Source organism: Aotus nancymaae, unplaced genomic scaffold, assembly GCF_030222135.1.
Source record: "Aotus nancymaae isolate 86718 unplaced genomic scaffold, 86718_ANA_hifiasm-v0.15.2.pri h1tg000021l, whole genome shotgun sequence".
NCBI lineage: Eukaryota > Metazoa > Chordata > Mammalia > Primates > Aotidae > Aotus > Aotus nancymaae.
The window spans coordinates 13,378,199-13,399,900 of record NW_026988433.1 but is presented as its reverse complement, the minus strand read 5'-3'; the positions used below and the strand labels follow the sequence as shown (position 1 = coordinate 13,399,900).

At 46.0% G+C, this 21,702-nt stretch overlaps 1 protein-coding gene across 8 annotated transcripts in view; it reads right to left on the bottom strand.

Annotated features, from left to right (window-relative positions):
- CIT (citron rho-interacting serine/threonine kinase) overlaps nucleotides 1–21,702 on the bottom strand; it is a 197,547-nt gene that overhangs the window by 3,010 nt on the left and 172,835 nt on the right. For 7 of the 8 annotated variants that reach the window (XM_064379735.1, XM_064379739.1, XM_064379733.1 and 4 more), the window contains 8 exons: nucleotides 20,017–20,156; nucleotides 15,925–16,017; nucleotides 12,931–13,039; nucleotides 12,704–12,832; nucleotides 11,845–11,925; nucleotides 9,375–9,453; nucleotides 9,061–9,240; nucleotides 995–1,298 (listed from right to left, as the gene is read on the bottom strand). In XM_064379735.1, coding sequence (XP_064235805.1) covers nucleotides 995–1,298; nucleotides 9,061–9,240; nucleotides 9,375–9,453; nucleotides 11,845–11,925; nucleotides 12,704–12,832; nucleotides 12,931–13,039; nucleotides 15,925–16,017; nucleotides 20,017–20,156 — 1,115 coding nt within the window. The remainder of the gene's footprint in view (nucleotides 1–994; nucleotides 1,299–9,060; nucleotides 9,241–9,374; nucleotides 9,454–11,844; nucleotides 11,926–12,703; nucleotides 12,833–12,930; nucleotides 13,040–15,924; nucleotides 16,018–20,016; nucleotides 20,157–21,702) is intronic. The other variant, XM_064379734.1, reaches the window with a different exon arrangement.

Below are 21,702 nucleotides of genomic sequence, written 5' to 3'. Positions count from 1 at the left end.
AAAGTTCTTTTGGAAGGCAACCACTGTGAACACTTTCTGTGTAGCCTTCCAGAAAAACAATTTATATATACACATGTGTGGGCCGAGCATGGTGACTCACGCCTGTAATCCCAGCATTTTGGGAGGCCAAGGTGGGAGGACTGCTTGAGCCCAGGAGTTCAAGACTGGCCTGGGCAACAGAGTGGCATTCTGTCTCTAAAAAATATAAAAAGGGTGGGGTGGGGGTGGGGGTGGGAATTAGACAGATGGTGGCTTGAGCCTGTTGTCCCAGCTGCTCAGGAGGCTGAGACTGGAGGATCACTTGAGCCCAGGAGTTCAAGGCTGTGGTGAGCTATGATCACGCCACTACTCTCCAGCCTGGGCAACACAGTAAGACCCTGTCTCTGAAAAAAAAAAATGGGGAAAAATTAGCCAGACATGGTGGTTACAGTCCATATTCCCAGCTACTCAGGAGGCTGAAGTGGGAGGATCCTTTGAGCCCAAGAGTTGGAGGCTGCTGTGAGCTATAATCACACCACTGCACTCCAGCCTGGGTAACAGAGCAAGACGCTCTCTCTCAAAAAAAAAAAAGTATGTGTGTATATGTGTGAATCTATATGTATGTTTGAAAAAGTAAAGCATGGAACATTTCATACAGGATGCTATCATTTGTGTTTTAAAAAGGAGAGCACACATACTTATTTGCTGGTATGCATGGAATAGCTCTAGAAACTGCTACCATTTGCCTCTGGAGAAGGGGAAAACATTTTTTGGTAGCTATTATATTTTGAGTTATACACACATATGTATTCCTTTTTAATCACACACGTTATCCATTTGCTTAGGAAGCTATTTCTTAATGTACATCTTCTTCCTAAACTCCTGTGTCTCACAAAGTCTGAATTACAGTCATGGACTTCCTTTTTTAAACAACAGTGGCCAGATGGGGGCCCCAGTTCCCCAAGTCACTCCTGGGCTCCACAACAGACACGCAGGCCTCAGAACGCTGCCTCACCTTGTTAACCTGGGACAGCGGGGTCCTCACAGCTCCCGCAGGCAGCCGGCCCCTGCTGCCGTCTTCAAACAGCCTCCCGGGGGACCGCTCTCTCCGCGTGCTGAGCATCCGGCCCGGGGACTTCTCCCGCTCCAGGGGGCGGCCAGGAGACTTGTCCCTGCGCAGCTCGGTCCGTCCCTCACGGTAGCGGTGGGGTGTGCTTGGCTCTCGGGGGTGGCTGGGGCCTTCGGGCGGCGCTGGGCTGGAGGCCACACGCTTGGTGATGTGCTCGTTGTATGTGGGCGGGCCTCGCTTGTTGGGGCTGCTGGCAACATAAGAGTAACGTAGGGAGCTGAGAGGTCACAACCCCAGCGGGGCATTTTCCGACTTCCCTGAGCAACCCCTTCACCCAGCCTCACCACTGATTATCAAGAGATTAGACCTGGAGTTCCTCGGACTTTGCTACTTTGATTTTGGTGGCAAAGACGGGGAAGCGAGCAAAGATGGCAACAAAAGAAAACCCACCTTCCTGGTCTCCGTTCAGGCTTTCATTTACTGAGCACCTACTGTGGGCCAGGCCTATGCTAAGCTCTTCACCTGCCATGTCTCATTATCTCATTAAATCATCACAGCAGCTCTCGAGTTATGAACAAGTATGACCCTCACTGTACAGGCAAGAAAATGGGGACGGACAGGAGTGGTTTGCCTGAGCTAATGAGTGATAGAGCTGGGATTCCAATAAAGACCAGTTTGATGTCATAAGCCCCATACTATATCCTACTGACCTAGTATTTTCCAGAGCCTAGAAGGCACAGAAGGGCATCTTCATCTAAGAGGTCAGCCTGCTAAGACCCAGAAGTCAGAGACCCACGAAGGCCTTCAGTGCAAGAGAACAGTTTGGGGAAAGCCTGTCCTCATCACTGTTAACTGCCTTGTCTGTCCCACTCCTGGGCCTGGTGTTCGGTCACCTCTCCCCACAGGTGGCTTTCCAGGAGTCTCTCTGGCACCTGATACGAATGCAGATACTCAGAAGGTTGATAATTCTCAGTCATGGTCATAAGACGACCAAAAGGTACAGGAATCAGACCTGATATAGTCAGGAAACTGAGCAGGGCAGACAAAAACAGTAGAGCGGGCTCAGAAAATATCCCAGGCCCCAAAGGTTGATCATTAGTAACCAAACAGTTGAAAACACTGGGGCCTTTTTTTATGACCCAACTCAACCCTCCACCTACTCCTGGCCTGGATATTTCAAATGAAGATTTCAGCAGACCCAGTGCCCAAACTCCGTTTCTGAAGATATAGTAAGACCCAGAAACACAATGTGGCCTTCTGAGTCAATTCTTTCTCACCTTTGACAAGCTGACAAAGTACTAGGGTCCCTGTTATCTTAGCATAATTTGTGCTTGGAAAAGACCCTACTTAAAATGGGGAAAAAATGTTATAGTGAATATTACTTGAAAACATATTTTGTTTAATTGAGGCTTTATCTTAGAAAACAAACTTATGCTAGATATTTTTAGTATTGAAATTACAATGCAATTACACGCTGATTCCAAAAATGAACCAAGTATGAATCACAGAATGATTTGTTTTGGGCTAATTCTCTCAACAAAATTGTTGCTAACATGCTCTGACATCAACGTTGGACACATTGGACTTTTGCAGTAAGAGCCTAAAGAAGGCTCTTCAAAAACATTGGAAAAAGCTGGGCACAGTGATGCATGCCTGTAGTCCTAGCTATTAGGAAGGCTGAGGAAGGAGAATCACTTGAGCCCAGGAGTTCGAGACCAGCCTGCGCAATATGGCAAGACCCTGCTTCTTAAAAAGTAAAACTAAAAATTAAAAAAAAAAAAAGTTTAGAGCATCAGTGGTTTTCCCAAAGGACTATCGTAATCCTTGATATTTAAATCCTTCTCTTTGGAAGAGGCTATCATTTTATCAACTTGTTCATTTTTTTCTTCAATTATGGGTCTAACTATCAGAACCGCCTCTGTCAATGTCCATAATTGAGAAGCGACAGCAAAGACAGTGTCCCACTGTGAAGGAGACTCTAGAACAGGCTTGAGGGCCAAATCCGGAAGATGCCGGCTTTTATAAATAAAGTTTTATTGGAATGGAGCCATGCCCATCTGGTTATGCATTGTCTTACAGCTGCTTCCACATGGCCACAACAGGGTAGAGCAGCTGAGACAGAGACCATATGGCTCACAAAGCCGAAAATACTTACCACCTAGACCTGTACAGAAAAAGGCTGCCAATTCCTGCTCTACAGTAAAACAGAGGTTGGTGTGCAGAGATAACCTCATAGGGGCTTAGTTCACAGTGAACAGTTTCATGCCATGCTCTTGCTTTCCCATTCAACTCTAACGTTGGGAGATTCAGACAGCAAATGCTCAGAAGGCCAGAACTCCTGTCTGTGCAGCAGTAAGATTTAAGATAACTCAGATTTCAACATCTTGAAATCAAGGTTTATATTCATCTCTAGCCATATGGCTTTGAAATCTGGAGGACAAATAAAAAAATAAATTTTGAGTAGCAGAACGACATTAAGCCTACTTGTAATGGAAAAGAAATGATACGATGTGTCCACAGGGAACTATCATAAAACAAATGAGAGGGTGCTCACTGCCCAGGGGAAGAAGGATTGCTCAAGGAAGGCCATTGAGAACGTCGACTGAGATTAACGGGAGGAAGGAACACACCCAACATTCCAAGCCAAGTGGGCAGTCTTCCATCTCCTTATCCATTAATGATCCATAACCTACCACATCAATTTTATGGTTTTTTTGGCAAAGAGTTACATTTCCTGCTCTGCTTAATAGACCAAGGCAACGAAGCCTGCAGTGAATCAGACCCAGCCAAGCTGGCCTTCTACATTCCCAACTGCCCGAAGAAGTCAGCAACCAAAAGATCGTTCTATAAGCTGAGAGATAAGTAACTACTGACTTTCCAGACATGCCTGGCAAGCATGGGAAAGCAAACACATGTTTCTGCCCCTCATTCCTAGGAACTGGAACTGTGTGGCCCACACAGTAAGTAACTCCTTTGAGACTGTGATCTCAAAAGCAAGGTGCCTCACCACCTATCTACTGAGGCAACGGAGGAAAAAAATCGAATTACAATACTTCAATCTGTTTCTGGCATGACTTGGGAACTACTTAAAGAAGATCTAGACATTTTCAGGGGAGGACTGTGGCGTGCTAGGCAGGCACTCTTGAGGCAGGGCCAAGCCAAGACTTAGGAGCATTTAATTATTGGCACTTCTGGTTTTTCAGCAAGTTCCTTGGGTTAAAACCACACTGACCAGACATTTCAGATTAATTCCTATACATCCACAAAAGAGAGACTACTCATTAGGATAGTCTTGCCCAAGGGCTTAGTATTTTGTAATATTAGCTGTGGTTCTTCCACCAAATTATGGGCCCCTGGAATATATAAGAAGAATGCTTTCTATACCTCTGTATCCCAGCCACATGGTACGGGGTCCACATACCTATTTATAGGGTAGACACACAGGACTGGTAAACCCATCCAGAAGATTATCTTAGATCATTTTATTATTCCCTGGGGTAAATAATCTCTGGCCTTCTTTGCAGGCCAAGGTTTCAAACTTCCTATACCTTGAGCTAGATCTGGCTCCCAGCACTGTGTCAAAAGGAGGCCCGTCCCACTTCCACACGCAGCTGGTGGGACTGCAAACAGGAGAAGCCTTCAGGGCAGAAAACTCCACACTGGCCATCAGATTTACAAATGCACAACAGCCATCACCCATTCATTCCTTGCCTAGGAATTTATCCTATAGATGGATTCCTCAGCATGTAAAATGATGTAAGGAGAAAGTCATTTATTGAAGCAACAGACTGGAAACAACTCAGACAGCCATTGATGAAGAAGCAGTTAAACAAATTCCTTCCTGGGAAGGAATGTGATGCGAGCATCTAGGGAAAAATGAATGAAGAACTACTCCTCACACTGATATGGAGCAATCTCCAAGACACATCAAGGCACAGGAGAGTATGCAGAATATGCTGCTGCTTGTATTAACAAGGAGGGGAAGGCCAAGCGTGGTGGCTCATGCCTGTAATCCCAGCACTTTGGGAGGCCAAGACAGGCGGATCACCTGAGGTTGGGAGTTCAAGACTAGCCTGGGCAATGTGGAAAAACTCCATCTTATTAAAAATAGGAAAATTAGCCGGGCGTGGCGGTGCCTGCCTGTAATCCTAGTTACTTGGGAGACTGAGGCAGGAAAACCACTTGAACCCAGGAGACAGAGGTTGCGGTGAGCCAAGATCATGCCATTGTACTCCAGGCTGAGCACCAAGAGCAAAACTCGGTCTCCAAACAAACAAAAAAAAAAAGGAGGGGAGGTCGCGTGCAGTGACTCACACCTATAATCCCAGCACTTTGGGAGACCAGGGCAGGCAAATCGCTTGAGCCCAGGAGTTCAAGACCAGCCTGGGCAACATGGCGAAATCCCGTCTCTACAAAAAATAGCCAGTTGTGGTGGCAGGCGCCTATAGTCCCAGCTACTTGACGGGGAGCTGAAGTCAGGGGATCTCTTAAGCCCGAGAGGCAGAGGTTGCAGTGAGCCAAGATAGCGCCGCTGTACTCCAGCCTGAGCACAGAGTGAGACCCTATCTCAAAACGAAAAAAGGAGGGGAAGGGCACTTCCAGAATGCCACAGTAAGGACCTCTGACAACCTGTTTCTCCATAAAAGCAACAAGATCACTGGCAATTATCAAAATCAATTTTTCAGAGCTCGGGAAATTAACCCTAGCCCTGTAAGTGGTCACTCTCGAGGCAGGATGGAACCAAAAGAGTCACGGGCACATGGTTATTGGGCACCTCTGCTTTTCCAGCAAGTTCCTGGGATCAAAACCATGCTGAACAAATGTGTTGCAAGAAAGACCTGCAACAATCCGAATAGTGTTTATGCAAGGCAAACAAAGAAATCTCATCAAGAACTGAAAGTTTTGTGACATTTTAACTTGCCCTGTACCCACTACCCTCTCCCCAGATCTGCAGTAGAGTTGAAACCAATGTCCTTGGACCCACAGTAGCTGTGAAACCAGAAGTCTAGTAGCCACTGGAGGGAGCAGATCAGGATTGACGATCCCCAAATGCCCCATCCCCAGAAAACTGTCGCTATCTAACCTGCCTAGCTACACTCCCTGGAAAAGGCCCACTCTCCGGGCATTGGATCTGCCTCCATTCATTTGTACAGTTGTCCCTTAGTGGCCTGGGGGACTGGTTCCAGGACTTCCTGTGGACCAAAATCTGTGGATGCTCACATCTCTTATATTAACTGGTGTAGGGCCAGATGCAGGTTCATGCCTATAAACCTAGCACTTTGGGAGGCTGAGGCAGGTGGATCACTTGAGCCCAGGAGTTTGAGACCAGCCTGGGCAACATGACGAAACCCCATCTCTACAAAAAATACAAAAATTAGGGCTGAGAACGGTGCCTCACGCCTGTAATCTCAGCACCTTGGGAGCCTGAGGCGGGCAGATCACGGGGTCAAGAGTTCAAGACCAGTCTAACCAATATGGTGAAACCCCATCTCTATTAAAAATACAAAAAATTAGCCGGGCATGGTGGCAGGTGCCTGTAATCCCAGCTACTCAGGAGGCTGAGGCAAGAGAATCACTTGAACCTGGGAGGCAGAAGTTGCAGTGAGCAGAGACCACACCACTGCACTCTAGCCTGGGCAACAGAGTGAGACTCTGTCTCAAAAAACCAAAACAAAACAAATCAAAACAAAACAAATTAGCCTGGTGTGGTGGCGCATGCCTGTAATCCCAGCTACTCAGTAGGCTGAGGTGGGAGGATCACCTGAGCCCAGGGAGGTCGAGGCGGCAGTAAGCTGTGATCGTACCACTGCATTCCAGCCTAGACAACAGAGACCGTGTCTCGAAAAGAGGGGCTTGGGGGGCATTTGCATATCACCTACACACATTCTATTGTATACTTTAAATCATCTCTAGATTACTCATAACACCTAATACAATGTAAATGCTCTGTTAATATTAGGGAATAATAACAATTTGTAAAAGCCTGAATATATGCAGTACAAACACAATTATTTTTTCAAATATTTCCAATCCGTGGTATGTTGAATCTACAGAGGCATAACCTATAGATGGAGAGGACTGGATGTACAGGCATAAAGGATCTGTAAATGGAAACATGAAAACTTCAAAAAATTGGTTCCTTCCCAGGTGGGGACCTCAGGAGAGTAAGGAGAGTTAGGAGGCAAGAGAGAGCCAGAAGAGAGGCTCTATGCTGGACACCCTTTTTATCCTTTGAATTCTGTGCCCTGTGATTGGATTATCAATTCAAAAAAAAAAGTAAAATTTTCAAAATAAAATGTAAAAAGAATGTCTTTTACAAAGAGGCCTTTTCTTGCAACATGTTTGTTCAGCATGGTTTTGATCCCAGGAACTTGCTGGAAAAGCAGAGGTGCCCAATAACCATGTGCCCGTGACTCTTTTGGTTCCATCCTGCCTCAAGAGTGACCGCTCACAGGGCTAGGGTTAATTTCCAGAGCTCTGAAAAGTTGATTTTGACGATTGCCAGTGATCTTGTTGCTTTTATGGAGAAACAGGCTGTCAGAGGTCCTTACTGTGGCATTCTGGAAGTGCCCTTCTCCTCCTTTTTTGGTTTTGAGATAGGGTCTCAATCTGTGCCCAGGCTGGAGTATAGTAGAGTGATCTTAGCTCACTACAACCTCCGCCTCCCAGGCTCCAGCAATCCTGCCACCTCAGCCTCCTGAGTAGCTGGGACTACAGGCACACACCACCATACCTGGCTAAGTCTTGTATTTTTTGTAGAGATGGGGTTTCACCACGTTGCCCAGGCTGGTCTTGAACTCCTGGGTTCAAGTGATCTGCCCGCCCTGGCCTCCCAAAGTGCTGAGATCATAGGTGTGAGCCACTGCACCGCCTCCCCTCCTTTCTAATACAAGCGGCAGCATATTCTGCATACTCTCCTGTGCCTTGAAGTGTCTTGGAGATTGCTCTGTGTCAGCGTGAGAAGTAGTCCTTCATTCATTTTTCCCAGGATGCCTGCATCACATTCCTTCCTGTGCTGTACTTCAATTTATTTAACTGCTTCTTTATAAATGGCTGTTTCAGTCCAATCCTGTTCAGGAGGTCTTGCATTCCAGGGAAGGCACCAGCTGCCTGGGAGTCTCTGGCCTGCTCTCACTGCCTCACACCTCTGGGCCTCCAGGCATGGCTTGCCTTCCCTCCCACCTGAGCACCCCTCACTGGTTCCCCTGCCCCCACCTCATATTGATGGGAAATCCTCCCTCACCTCCACATCCAGGCTTTAAACCACCCTACCAGAGCCTCATCCGTCCATGCTCTAATCTGATTGCTGGCATCTCTCTCCCATTGGGCTGTGAGTGCCATCAGGGAAGGGTGATGTCTGGTTTATTCACCATTATTCGTCTCCCACAAGCCCAACAACTAGCACCACAAAATACCTGCGAAAGTAATCAATGCCTTATGCATGCTCCATTTCTCATTGAGCCAATGAAAATACCCACGAGAGAAAGATCAGGACTCTCCCCTCTGACTTTTACAAGGTGTTTTTTTTTTTGAGACGGAGTTTCGCTCTTGTTACCCAGGCTGGAGTGCAATGGCGCGATCTCGGCTCACCGCAACCTCCGCCTCCTGGGTTCAGGCAATTCTCCTGCCTCAGCCTCCCGAGTAGCTGGGACTACAGGCATGCGCCACCATGCCCAGCTAATTTTTTTTGTATTTTTAGTAGAGACGGGGTTTCAACATGTTGACCAGGATGGTCTCGATCTCTTGACCTCGTGATCCACTCACCTCGGCCTCCCAAAGTGCTGGGATTACAGGCGTGAGCCACCACGCCCGGCCAAGGTGTTATTTTCTAATCCTCCTGATGCTCACAATGGTCTGTGTCATTTCAGTGCCACAGATCGGAAACAAATGAGTGGTTTGGGCTTAAGGACAAAATGGAGATTGGGAATCATTCAACTGGTTTAGTAACATTTCCTTCTGCCTTGCAGAAAAGCATTTTGGCCTAGTAATGAGGAAGAGGAGAATCTGGTTACCTGCGGGAGGTGGAAGGGCCCCGGTGGTGTTCAGTGCCGGACTCCTTCACGAGGTTTCCCTTGCAGCAAATGACCCGTAATTTATCCTGGTATGAGGAAGCCAGGTAAATCGCTCCTGAGGAGATCGCAGGGCCCAGGTAGCGCGGGTTCGGGATGTCCAGATACGCTCGGGCAGGGGTCCTGCAGAGTCCCAGAGTTCCAGTTACCTTCACTGCAGTCTACGTGCATTGCTAGGTAGGTTAGGAAGGGTGCAGCCAGCCCCGACACCTACCCCAACAGCTGAGGTTTTCCAAGCATGGGAGGACAGTGCTTACCCTGCCGAGGAGCGTGCCTGGATCTCAATTACTTCGAGTGAGTTGAAGTGGGTCACAAACAGATAGGGTTCTCTGTAGGCTGTGTGATCACCATGCAGGAAGAGTGTGGGCCAAAGAATGATGAAAAGAGGGAAAATCAAAATCTAGCTGCAATGCATTCTTTGACCCAGTAATCCCATGTAAAGCAATTCACCCAACAAATACATATCAATATGCCAGAATAACCATGCATGTTTGAGGATATTCACTGCCGTGTAGTTTGTTACAGCAGAAGATGGAAAACAACTCAAGTGTACAGTGTAGGGGATTGGTTAAATACATTTTAATACATCTGGCTGGGCATGGTGGCTCATAATCCCAGCACTTTGGGAGGTCAAGGCAGGTGGATCACCTGAAGTCAGGAGTTCAAGACCAGCCTGGCTAACATGGTGAAACCCCGTCTCTACTAAAAATACAAAAAATTAGCTGGGTATGGTGGCACGTGCCTGTAATCCCAGCCAATCGGGAGGCTGAGGCAGGAGAATTGCTTGAACCTGGGGCTGCGGGGAAGTTGCAGTGAACCGAGATCATACCACTGCACTCCAGCCTGGGTGACAGAGCAAGATTTGGTCTCTCAAAAAAAAAAAATTATAATAAATCTATGGAATCCTGCACAGCTGTAAACCTGCATGAAGAAGCTCTCTTTGTACAGATATGAAAAAAATGTCCAAGGCACATTGCTCAGTGCAAAAAGCAAGGTTCAGAATAATGTGGGAGGTATGCTATCTTACTGATTTTTTTAAAAGGTGGGAAAAAGAATGTATATATTTTATTATGTGCTAGTATTTGCATAAAGTACTGGAAGGATAAGAAATTCATAAGAGCTTTTTTCTTTGGAGGAAGAGGGATGGAGAATTTGGAGAGGGACACTGGGTGAGACTTTTCATTGTATACCTTTCAAAACTAATTGTAAACATCTTCAAAGAATTTGATTTTAAAAAAGACTGGGTTCGATTTTTAAAAAGACTGGGTTCATAGATATTTAGACATTGCTGGTCTTTTTTTTTTTTTTTGGAAATGGAGTTTCACTCTTGTTTTCCAGGCTGGAGTGCAATGACGTGATCGCGGCTCACCGCAACCTCCGCCTCCTGGGTTCAAGTGACTCTCCTACCTCAGCCTCCAAAGTAGCTGGGATTACAGGCACGTGGCACCACGCCCGGCTAATTTTTATGTATTGTTAGTAGAGACGCGGCTTCTTCATGTCGGTCAGGCTGGTCTCAAACTCCTGATCTCAGGTGATCCGCCCGCCTCAGCCTCCCAAAGTGCTGGGATTACAGGCGTGAGCCACCCAGCCCAGCCATAGACATTGCTGGTCTTCTTAATACTCTATCTCTGTATCACAGTGTCACTGAAACTAGAGCAGACAGGACTAGAACTGTTTTCTGCCTTAAAGGGAAAAGGCACTATTATTTCTGGTGGCAAGACCTGGTATTCGACTTTTTTAAGTCACTTTTTTTTTTCCTAGTATGCGTGCCCTGGTACAGTTCCTTGGCCTTGAATCTGGGCTGACCCTGGGGTCTGCTCTAATCAGTAGAATGTGGTGGAAGTGAGCAGGCTTGCCAGCTTCTGTTTCTGTATTCTTGGAAGAAGCCCGCATGGAAAGCAACAAGCCCTCCAGCCACCAGCCGCAGTTGAGCGCCCACATTATGGCCAGCACTCATTGCGTGCCATGTTTGTGACACTGTCTCGGGCTTTCTAGTTGTGCCAGTGGCCCTGCTGATACCATATGAAGCAGAAATGTCCAGTGAAGCCACAGAGTCAGGGCCAATGATGAGCTGTTGTTTTAAGTCACTAAGCTTTCAGATGGCTTGTTATGCAGCAACAAACAAAATAGCCTTGAAGGGTATTTGGGCCCTGATGGCATTTCAGAACATTCACACAGATATGTATGTACATATTTGTATGTATGTGTGTGTTTAGTCTTTGATCCAACAGTTCCACTTTTAGGAACTTATAATCAGGGGGTACTGTCTGACAAGTGCAAAAAGATTGGTACTAGGATGTTCACTGCAGTGTTATTTACACTTATGAAAAAAAAAAAACCAGGCATGACCTTACTGCTTTGCCTAATTAGAACTGGTTAAATGAACAGGTATTCAGCTATGCCACGGGAAATGACTGAAATAAATCCAGCCTTTGGAAATTACTTAAATAAATCCACAGGGGATTGGTCTCCTTTCTAACATGAGAGTCTAGCAAATATTCCCCAGAACTGGGATTGTGGGCTGGTGGATCTGGCTTAGGCAGCTCTTCATCGAGCCTCAGAATCTTTCCATGAACGGTTCTCCAGGTGACTGTTACACATAGCACTTGGTATCCAGTGGAAATTCACATGCACAGTGCTTAGGAAAAAAAAAATTCCATGTGCAATTCTTTTCCAGGACCCCAGCTGCTGGCAAAAGAGAAGTCCCCCACACCGAGCCTCACGTACCGAAGGCCAAAGGTAAGCGACTCCACTTGAGATCGTCTGTCCGGCTACGTCTTCCATAAGAATCCACGAACACTCCAAATTCTGCAAGGTGTCAAGAGCATACAGGCATTAGCATAGCCCAGGGCAGCGAGTATCAGTGATGCACAGGATGATGGGAGAACAAGGAGCAGAGCCAGATGGGACTCACTGTGAAAACCAGAGGCCCTCTGCTGAGCCAGCTCTCAGCCTTATTAAAAATGAGGGATTTTTTAAATTTACTAAATTTTATTAAAGAAAGAAGACTCAAGTGAAAAGAAGGAAAGAAATAAGAGGAGGAGAGGGAAAGAGAAAGAGACGGGGAGGCGGGGAATGAAGTGATCAGGAGGAAGGAGGACAGAGAGGGAAAGATGGAAAGACTCAGGAAAGAAGAAAGAAAAGGAAAGAAAAAGAATGAAACAAAGAAAAAGACCCAAGAAAGAAATAGAAGAATGAAACAAAGAAAAAGACAGACTCAAGGCAAGAAAGAAAGAAAAGGGAGGGGAGGAGAGGGAAGAGGAAGGAAGGGGAGGGGAGGGGAGGGGAAGGGAGGGCGAAATAAGGGCAAAGGAAGAGAGCGTAAAGGAAAAGGAGAGAAAGAGCAAAGGGTGGACGAGGAAAAAACTGCCTGCTCTTTGTAGAAAATGTGATTGAGTTAGACCACACTAGTATCTGGTGGTGGACAGGAGCATCCCCAAGGGGCCTTCGCGGTGCTGGAAGGATGTCCTCGGTACCCTCAGACAAACCTATCTGCTCCAGAGCCCCAGGTACCATCCTCCAAACCCTCATGGGTCCCTAGTGTCCATGAGCATCCAAAACGACAATGGGCACAGCCGCGACTCACCATGGAAACACAGCAGGTACTCCTCTCGCTGCCCCGCGCCATTCACCTGCACGATCGAGACAGGGAAGCTGTTGGAAGAGGCAGCAAACACAGCAGGTGCCAAGGAATGATCATTCTTATCCAGGAATTCTGTAAAGGCAGGTGAGAAGTGGGGCTTCAGGAATGAGTTCCAAGCCTCAGTACGGCCTGAGCCATGGCTGGGGTGGGAAAGAGGATACAGGCCCTACCCTCAAGTGTGTACTGCTTCATGTCGATTTCATAGAATTTATTGGTTCCGATGAGGATACTGTAATTGGTGAAGTGGATACAGCTGCAGGGCTCTGAGGTCTCTATCTCCTGAGACACGAGGGCAGAAGAGAAGGATGTGAGAGGTAATGCAGGGCAGCCAAAGTTCACGGCTGTTCTGTTTCTGCCTACAGCATCTAGACAAACCCTGTAGAAAACTCACCAAGCTTGTTCACGTTGTCATAGAAGCCACTGATCTTTTTTTTTTTTTAGAGACAAGATCTCGCTCGATCGCCTAGGTTAGAGTACAGTGGTGCGATCATAGCTCACTGCGGCCTCAAACTCCTGGGCTCAAGGAATCCTCCCACCTCAGCCTCCCAAAGCACTGGAATTACAAGCATGAGCCACTGCATACGGCCCATTCACCTTTCATGCCTCTTAGGATGAACAGTGATCCATTTATCTCTTCCTATTGTTCCATGCAACCCAAGACAAAGAAAATAAGATCAGGCCGGGCGCAGTGGCTCACACCTGTAATCCCAGCAAATTGAGAGGCCGAGACAGGTAGATCACGAGGTCAGGAGTTCAAGACCAGTCTGGCCAACATAGTGAAATCCTGTCTCTACTAAAAATACAAAAATAATAATAACTAGCCAGGCGTGGTAGTGGGCGCCTGTAGTCCTAGCTACTCAGGAGGCTAAGACAGAAGAATCGCTTGAACCTGGGAAGCGGAGGTTGCGGTGAGCTGAGGTTGTGCCATTGCACTCCAGCCTAGGCAACAGAGTGAGACTCCATCTCAAAATAAAAAAAAAGAAAAGAAAAGAAAAGAAAAAAGATCAAACTACAGTCAAAAAAATAGGCAGGGTCAGAAACACCATTCCAGGCCAGGCGCAGTGGCTCACGCCTATAATCCCAGCACTTTGGGAGGCTAAGGCAAGTGGATCACCTGCAGTCAGGAGTTCAAGAGCAGCCTGGCCAACATGGTGAAAATCTGTCTCTACTAAAAATACAAAAAATTAGTGGCAGGCACCTGTAATCCCAGCTACTCAGGAGGCTGAGACAGGAGACTCATTCGAACCTGGGAGCAGAGGCTGCAATGAGCCGAGATCGCACCATTGCACTACAGCCTGGGTGACAAAAGCAAAACTCCATCTCAAAAAAAAAAAAAGAAACACCATTCCAATGAAGAGACAGACCTTGAACAATACGACATTCTTATCAGAGGAAAAAAAAGACTGGAAAAACACACCAACTATTAACAGTGGTGGTTAATAGCAATGGTTTTGGTTTCCTTCTTTTTGCTAGCTTCTAAGTGTCTAGTTTGAACCTCTATTACCTATACAGTCATCATCACGATCATTATTATTGTCATCTTAATTATCTGCTTCCTGATTATTTTCAGGCCAACTAATGTCATCAAAAAACCAGGCATACCAATTCAAAATATGTGGCTAGGAATCATAAAGCAGCAATGATTTCTGGGAATTTTCCTAAAACTGACAGTTCAAATTCTAAAGAGCATTATCATCATCACTGAACATTTCTCAGTCACCTACTAAGTATGGGAAAACTTGGAGGCAGCACGATATAGTGAAATGGTAGAAAAAAAAAAATCAAACTTCAGTTTTGGTCTCAACTTTGTAACTTAGGATTTTCTGCCAGCTCGGTGTCTTCCCTGAAAACTAAGAATAACTATCTCTGCTTTTCTGAACTACTGTGAAAGGTATCCGTAAAAAATTCCAGTTCAGTCCCTGGTAGGGTGGGCACTCAATGAACATGCAAACTAAACCAACAACACCCTGCCCAGAATGTAGCAGTTTCTCTAACAGGTAATGACCCTTATATATTATTCACCCTTCATTTCACTTTTTTTTTGAGATGGAGTCTTGCTCTGTCGCCCAGACTGGAGTGCAGTGGCACAATCTCGGCTCACTGCAATCTCCACCTCCCAGGTTCAAGCAATTCTCCTGCCTCAGCCTCCCAAGTAGCTGGGATTACAGGTATTCACTACCATGCCCAGCTAATTTTTGTATTTTTTTTTTTTTTTTTTTTTTTTTTTGAGACGGAGTTTCGCTCTTGTTACCCAGGCTGGAGTGCAATGGCGCGATCTCGGCTCACCGCAACCTCCGCCTCCTGGGTTCAGGCAATTCTCCTGTCTCAGCCTCCTGAGTAGCTGGGATTACAGGCACGCGCCACCGTGCCCAGCTAATTTTTTGTATTAGTAGAGACGGGGTTTCACCATGTTGACCAGGATGGTCTCGATCTCTTGACCTTGGGATCCACCCGCCTCGGCCTCCCAAAGTGCTGGGATTATAGGCGTGAGCCACCGCACCCGGCCTCGTTTCACTTTTGAGACTAATCATGAAAGCATCAGAAATATATTAGGCTTAGGAGGAGTGGGACACTCTAGGTAGGGACATCAGACAGCATTCTCCAGAAGCCAGGCAGATTTAAGGATCTAACACACATCTCATCCACACTGCAGTCATCATCACAGCTCACTCTGCTCCGAGGAGCAGCAGCTCTCTAATTATATATCAAAATAGTGCTAACACTGGTTATTCCAGAAGGTTATATTAATAGAAACCTGTAGAACTTGAGAAAGATTCTGATAAGTGCTACCTGGGACTGCTAGCTTCTTAGAAAGAGCCCCTTTCTTTTTTCCACTGGCTCGAAGGAAGTGTCTCCAGTATCTCTTCCTATCAGTCAACCTTCTGCTCTAATAAAAGGCTGAATGCACTGGCCTGGATGGGGAGGCAGTTCGCAAATGGGAGAAGAAAAGCAAGGAGGGAAACCACAGCTACTAGTGGCCCCAGAGGATCTTCCATAAAGGAAGGATCTCGCTCACTACAGAGGTCACCCCAGGCTGAGGGACTGCAGGGTGGAAGGAACCCGGTCCAGGCCGTGTCCCAAGACAGCGCACCTTCCACATTGGCTGGCTGAGACTGGCAGGACTGGCTTTCCCACATTCAACCAAGGCAAGACCCAGAACTTACTTTCCGAATGCAGTATTTGCTGAGGTTTTCGTTGTAGCGGAGAATGACGACTTTGCTGGGCATGGCTGCACAGATGCAGAGCCCGTTCTCAATCTGAAAAGCAACCAAGAAAAGAAAAAGACTGTCACCAGCGTGATACCGGCTGTGGGGCAAAACTAGGAAAAGCTCTCAACCTCAGGGCTGATGATTGAGACCAGATCCTTCTGTGTGGTGCGGGGAGGGCTGTCCTGGGATATGAGCAGTATACCTGGCCTTGACCCACTAGATGCCTGCAGCACTTCGATTTGTGACAATCAAAAATGTCTCAAGGCTGGGCGCAGTGGTTCATGCCTGTGATCCCAGCACTTTGGGAGGCTGAGGCAGGTGGATCACAAGATCAGGAGATCGAGACCATCCTAGCCAACATGGTGAAACCCCATCTCTACTAAAAATACAAAATCTGGGCATGGTGGCATGTGCCTGTAATCCCAGCTACTCAGGAGGCTGAGGCAGGAGAATTGCTTGAACCAGGGAGCCGGAGGTTGCAGTGAGCCAAGATCACGCCACTGCACTCCAGCCTAGCAACGCAAACCAGAGTGAGATTCCATCTCAAAAAAAAAAAAAAAGTCTCAAGTCATTACCAAATGTCCCCTGTAGGGCAGAATCGCTCCTGGTTGAGAACCAAGGCTTTACCTGGGATCCAGAGAAGGCTTCAGGGAGCCACCTAACACCACACACATTTCCCACATTATGTGCCTTCTAGTGGAGACAGAATCTTTTGATTAACTTACTTTGTGGGGAGGGGGAGGAGAAAGAATGAGGGAGGGGGGAGGAAAGGTAGTAGAGACTGCTATACAAATTTCGAGAAAAAAACTTGTTTTTTTGAGATGGAGTCTCCACTCTGTTGCCCGGGCTGGAGTGCAGTAGCACGATCTCGGCTCACTGAAACCTCCACCTCCTGGCTTTAAGCAGTTCTCCCACCTCAGCCTACCAAGTAGCTGGGACTAGACACGCACCCCGCCCCCCGCCCAGCCAATTTTGTATTTTCAGTACAGATGGGGTTTTGCTATGTTGGCCAGGCTGGTCTTGAACTCCTGGCCTCAAGTGATCCACCTGTCTCAGCCTCCCAAAGTACTGGGATGACAGGTGTGAGCCACCACACCGGCCCAAATTTAGAGAAAATTCCAATCCAAAGGGAAAAGTTCTTAGCTAAGAACTCATACATGTGCAGAGTTCTACATCAAAACTCTCTTTTTCTACAACGGCTGAAACACTTTTACTTCTCTGGCTACAACCAGATCTTTATCATTCACCAAATGGGGCTTACTGCTCAAATCAGTCCTGATATGAAGGCCAGCAGCTGGTACAGTGGGTGAGTGAAGATGGGCTGGAATAAGGGAGGAACACACAGGAAAAGGGAAATTGTTAGCAATGTTCTATTTCTTGGACTGGGTTATGAGTGTGTGGATGTTTATGACAGTATTAGGCTTTATGATTTACATATATGTTCCACACATGTTTTGAACAGTTATTAGAATGAAAACAATTTCTAATTTAAAAAACCAATTTTTATTAGTTAGGCGTGGTAGCGTGTGTCTGTAATCCCAGTTACTTGGGAGGCTGAGGCATGAGAATCTGCCCTCCAGCCTGGGCAACAGAGTGAGACTCTGTCTCAAAAACAACAACAACGACAACAAATTTTTGGCCAGGTGCAGTGGCTCATGCCTGTAATCCCAACACTTTGAAAGGCCAAGGCAGGTTGAGGCCAGGAGTTCAAGACCAGCATGGCCAATGTGGCATAACCCCATCTCTACTAAAAATACAAAAATTTTCCTGGTGTGGTGGTGCACACCTGTAGTCCCAGCTACTTGGGAGGCTGAGGAAGGAGAACTACTTAAGGCTGGGAGGTGGAGGCTGCAGTGAGCTGAGATCACACTAGTGTACTCCAGACTGGGTAACAGAGCAAGAATCTGTCTCCAAAAAAAAAAAAAAAACTGTTGATTGAGTGGCTGAATGAACGATGTGCAGTGTGCTGTCTTCTGAGGAGTAAAATGTATGTGATGGTTTTCAAAAGTAGAATGCCAGTAGCCTCAAGGGGTCTCTAAACACCTGATTCAGACTTCACTAAAGTTATACGTGTACATGTATATACACCCACAGACACTCTTTTTTATTATTTTCTACTTTAACTTTTTCTTTTTCTTTTTTTTTTTTTTTGAGATGGAGTTTCACTCTTGTTACCCAGGCTGGAGTGCAATGGAATGATCTCGGCTCACCGCAACCTCCGCCTCCTGGGTTCAGACAATTCTCCTGCCTCAGCCTCCTGAGTAGCTGGGATTACAGGCACGCGCCACCATGCCCAGCTAATTTTTTTTTGTATTTTTAGTAGAGACGAGGTTTCACTATGTTGACCAGGATGGTCTAGATCTCTTGACCTCGTGATCCACCCACCTTGGCCTCCCAAAGTGCTGGGATTACAGGCGTGAGCCACCGCGCCCGGCCTGCTTTAACTTTTAAGTTCAGGGGCACATGTGCAGGTTTGTTGTATCAGTAAACTCATGTCATGGGGGTTTGTTGTACAGATTATTTCATCACCCATGTATTAAGCCTAGTATCCATTACTTATTTTTCCTGATCCTCTCCCTCCTCCCAACCTCCACCCTCTGATAGGCCTCAGTGTGTTTTATTCCTCTCTATGTGCCCATGTGTTCTCATCATTCAGCTCCCACTTATAAATGAAAACATGCAGTATTTGATTCTCTGTTCCTGCATTAGTTTGCTAAGAATAATGGCCACCATCTCCATCCATATCCCTGGCACAGGACATGATCTCATTCTTTTTCATAGCTGCAGAGTAGTCCATGGTGTATATGCACCACATTTTCTTTACCCAGTCTATCACTGATGGGCATTTAGGTTGATTCTCTGTCTTTGCTATTATGAATAGGCTGCAATGAACATACGCATGCATGTGACTTTATAACAGAATGATTTATATTCCTTTGGGTATATATTCAGTAATGGGATTGCTGGGTTGAATGGTATTTCTGTTTTTAGTTCTTTGAGGAATCCCCACACTGTCTTCCACAATGGTTGAACTAATTTATACTCCCACCAACAATATATCAGTGTTCCCTTTTCTTCACAACCTCACCAGCATCTGTTTTTTGACTTTTTGATTAAAGAAGCAAACAAAGGTATTTTATGGGCCAATTTTCAATATGCCAGAAGCTACAAAAGAATTAACTTGAGTTCTCATGAACTGACTTTATCTTAAGTAAATGCCATAAATTTGAATTTTTAAATTTCTAGTAATGAAACATACTTTCATCTAGTTCAGACATGGAGATCCACATTAGATCTTTTTTTAATGTTCCCCTCCCTCCCTCCCTCCCTCTCTCTCTCTCTGACACAGGAGACACACATACACACTTATTTTCAAATTATGGATCATCCCTCTAGTTTTGTTCATTTTCTTCCCATTTTTTTCTCAGACATTTCCTTTATATTCAAAACCTGTACAAATGTCACGGCTACACAAATTATTTCACATGCCTAAAGGAGGCAACAGAAATTTAACCTAGTTTGAGGATGTACAATTCTGAAAGTTGTCAGAATCAAAATGGAGTCGCCAAAGTTAAGAAAACCCTGACAATGAGAGCAGAAGAAGGCCATGAAGAGAGGGTTCTCACATTTGTATGCCTGATAAAAAAGAGACTCGGCAAAAACAACAAAGCTCACTGCAATCTTACACAAAACATACTTCTGCCAGGACATCTGCCCAGAGACTACCTGTCCAACCTCCGACAGGCGTCAGTCTTGTTACTAATCTTTAAAGCCAAGGATAATTGTTTCAAAAAGATTATGGAATCCTGACTTACAAACCTCTGTCTTCCTTTATCTCCCTAGATACCCACATAGTTTACAATGGCATGTGAATTCCCATTGCAAAGCCTTATTCCCAAATCAATCTCTTTTCTTTCAGAGAGCCCCTCTTTGTTTATTATTTAAATTGACACAATCTTGAAGGTTCAAATCAATGAGCTCTGTGGGACGAGAGGTAGTGCCAATTTCCAGAACATTCCACCCACTGGGACTGTGAGGAGAGCTTACCTTGCCTGCCCCAAACAAGTGGCAGCCCTTCACAGCTTCGAAAATGTTGGGTGAGATGTCTGGCTGGGCGGGAAGGTGGGACTGTGCTAGGGACTGTTTCACCTTCTTCACGTCCACGAGACACAGTGCCCGTTCTTCTCCTGAATGGGAAAAGCAACCTCTCGTTAGTGTGAAGCTGTTAAGTAAAGGTGTGGGATGGTGATGGTAGTTCTAGTCACAAGTAAAAGTCATGAGAGGCCACACAGATGAACTGAGTTTTCCCACAAACCTCTACAAACACATTTTAGGTCCTTGATTGATTGATTGACTGACTGATTGATTCACCAGTTGGTTGGTTGATTTTGAGATGGAGTCTCACTCTGTCACCCAGGCTGGAATGCAATGGGTTGATCTCGGCTCAACTGCAACCTCCGCCCCCTGGGTTGAAGCAGTTCTCTTGCCTCAACCTCTGAGTAGCTGGGATTACAGGCATGCACCACCACACCCAGCTAATTTTTTTTTTTTTGTATTTTTACTAGAGATGGGGTTTCACCATGTTGGTCAGGCTGGTCTTGAACTCCTGACCTTATGATCTGCCTGCCTTGGCCTCCCAAAGTGCTGGGATTACAGGCATGAGCCACCCCGCCCAACCCAGGTCCTTGATTTAAATCTAAGACAAAAACAAGTGGCCTTTTAGTCAAGATTCTGAGAAGGGTGGAATTCTGCAGACATAAAATTGGAGAATGTGAACTGTACTTTCAAACATGCTCCCCAGCAAAGTAAAGAAAGAATGTGTGAGGGAGGAATGAGGGGGCATTCTATGAAGAAACAGGCTGAGACTATCCACATATGTGGATGTCAGGAGAGACAAGAGGCTGAGGACTGCTTCATATTAAAGGAGACTAAGGGGGCATGATTAAATGCAATGCAAATTCTGGGACATTACAGGAGCCACAGGTAAAATCTAACAGCATCATGGATACTTGTATTATCCTAAGGGTCAATTTCCTAAATGCAAAAATTATAGCATGTGAAACTATTCTATGTGATACTTTACGTGTGGATACATGTCATTATACATTTTTCAAAACCCATAGAATGTATACCACCAAGAGAGAACACTAATGTAAACTATAGACTTAGGGTGACAATGACGTGTCAGTGTCTATGTGTCAAGTTCGGTTCACTGATGGTAACAAATGTATCACTCTGGTGGGGGATGTTTGTAGTGGGGGAGGCATGTGTGAGAATGGGCATATACTGAAGCTCTCTGTACCTTCCAATTTTGCTGTGAATCTAAAACTGCTCTAAAGAATAAAATAAGGAAGAGGGGGAAGAAAAAAGTTGAGATTAAGAAAGGCCAGTTCTTCACCATAGTATGTCAGTCCCTGGATCCAGCCATGCCTGAAACAAGGCCTGTTTGTTTTTCATTTTTTTCTGAGACGGAGTCTTACTCTGTTGCCCAGGCTGGAGTGCAGTGGCACAATCTCAGCTCACTGCAACCTCCACCTCTTGGATTCAAGCAATTCTCTGCCTCAGCCTCCCAAGTAGCTGGGATTACAGGCATGCACCACTATGCCTGGCTAATTTTTGTATTTTTAGCAGAGATGGGATTTCACCATGTTGGCCAGGCTGGTCTTGAACTCCTGACCTCATGATCCACCCACCTCAGCCTCCCAAAGTGCTGGGATTACAGGAGTGAGCCAC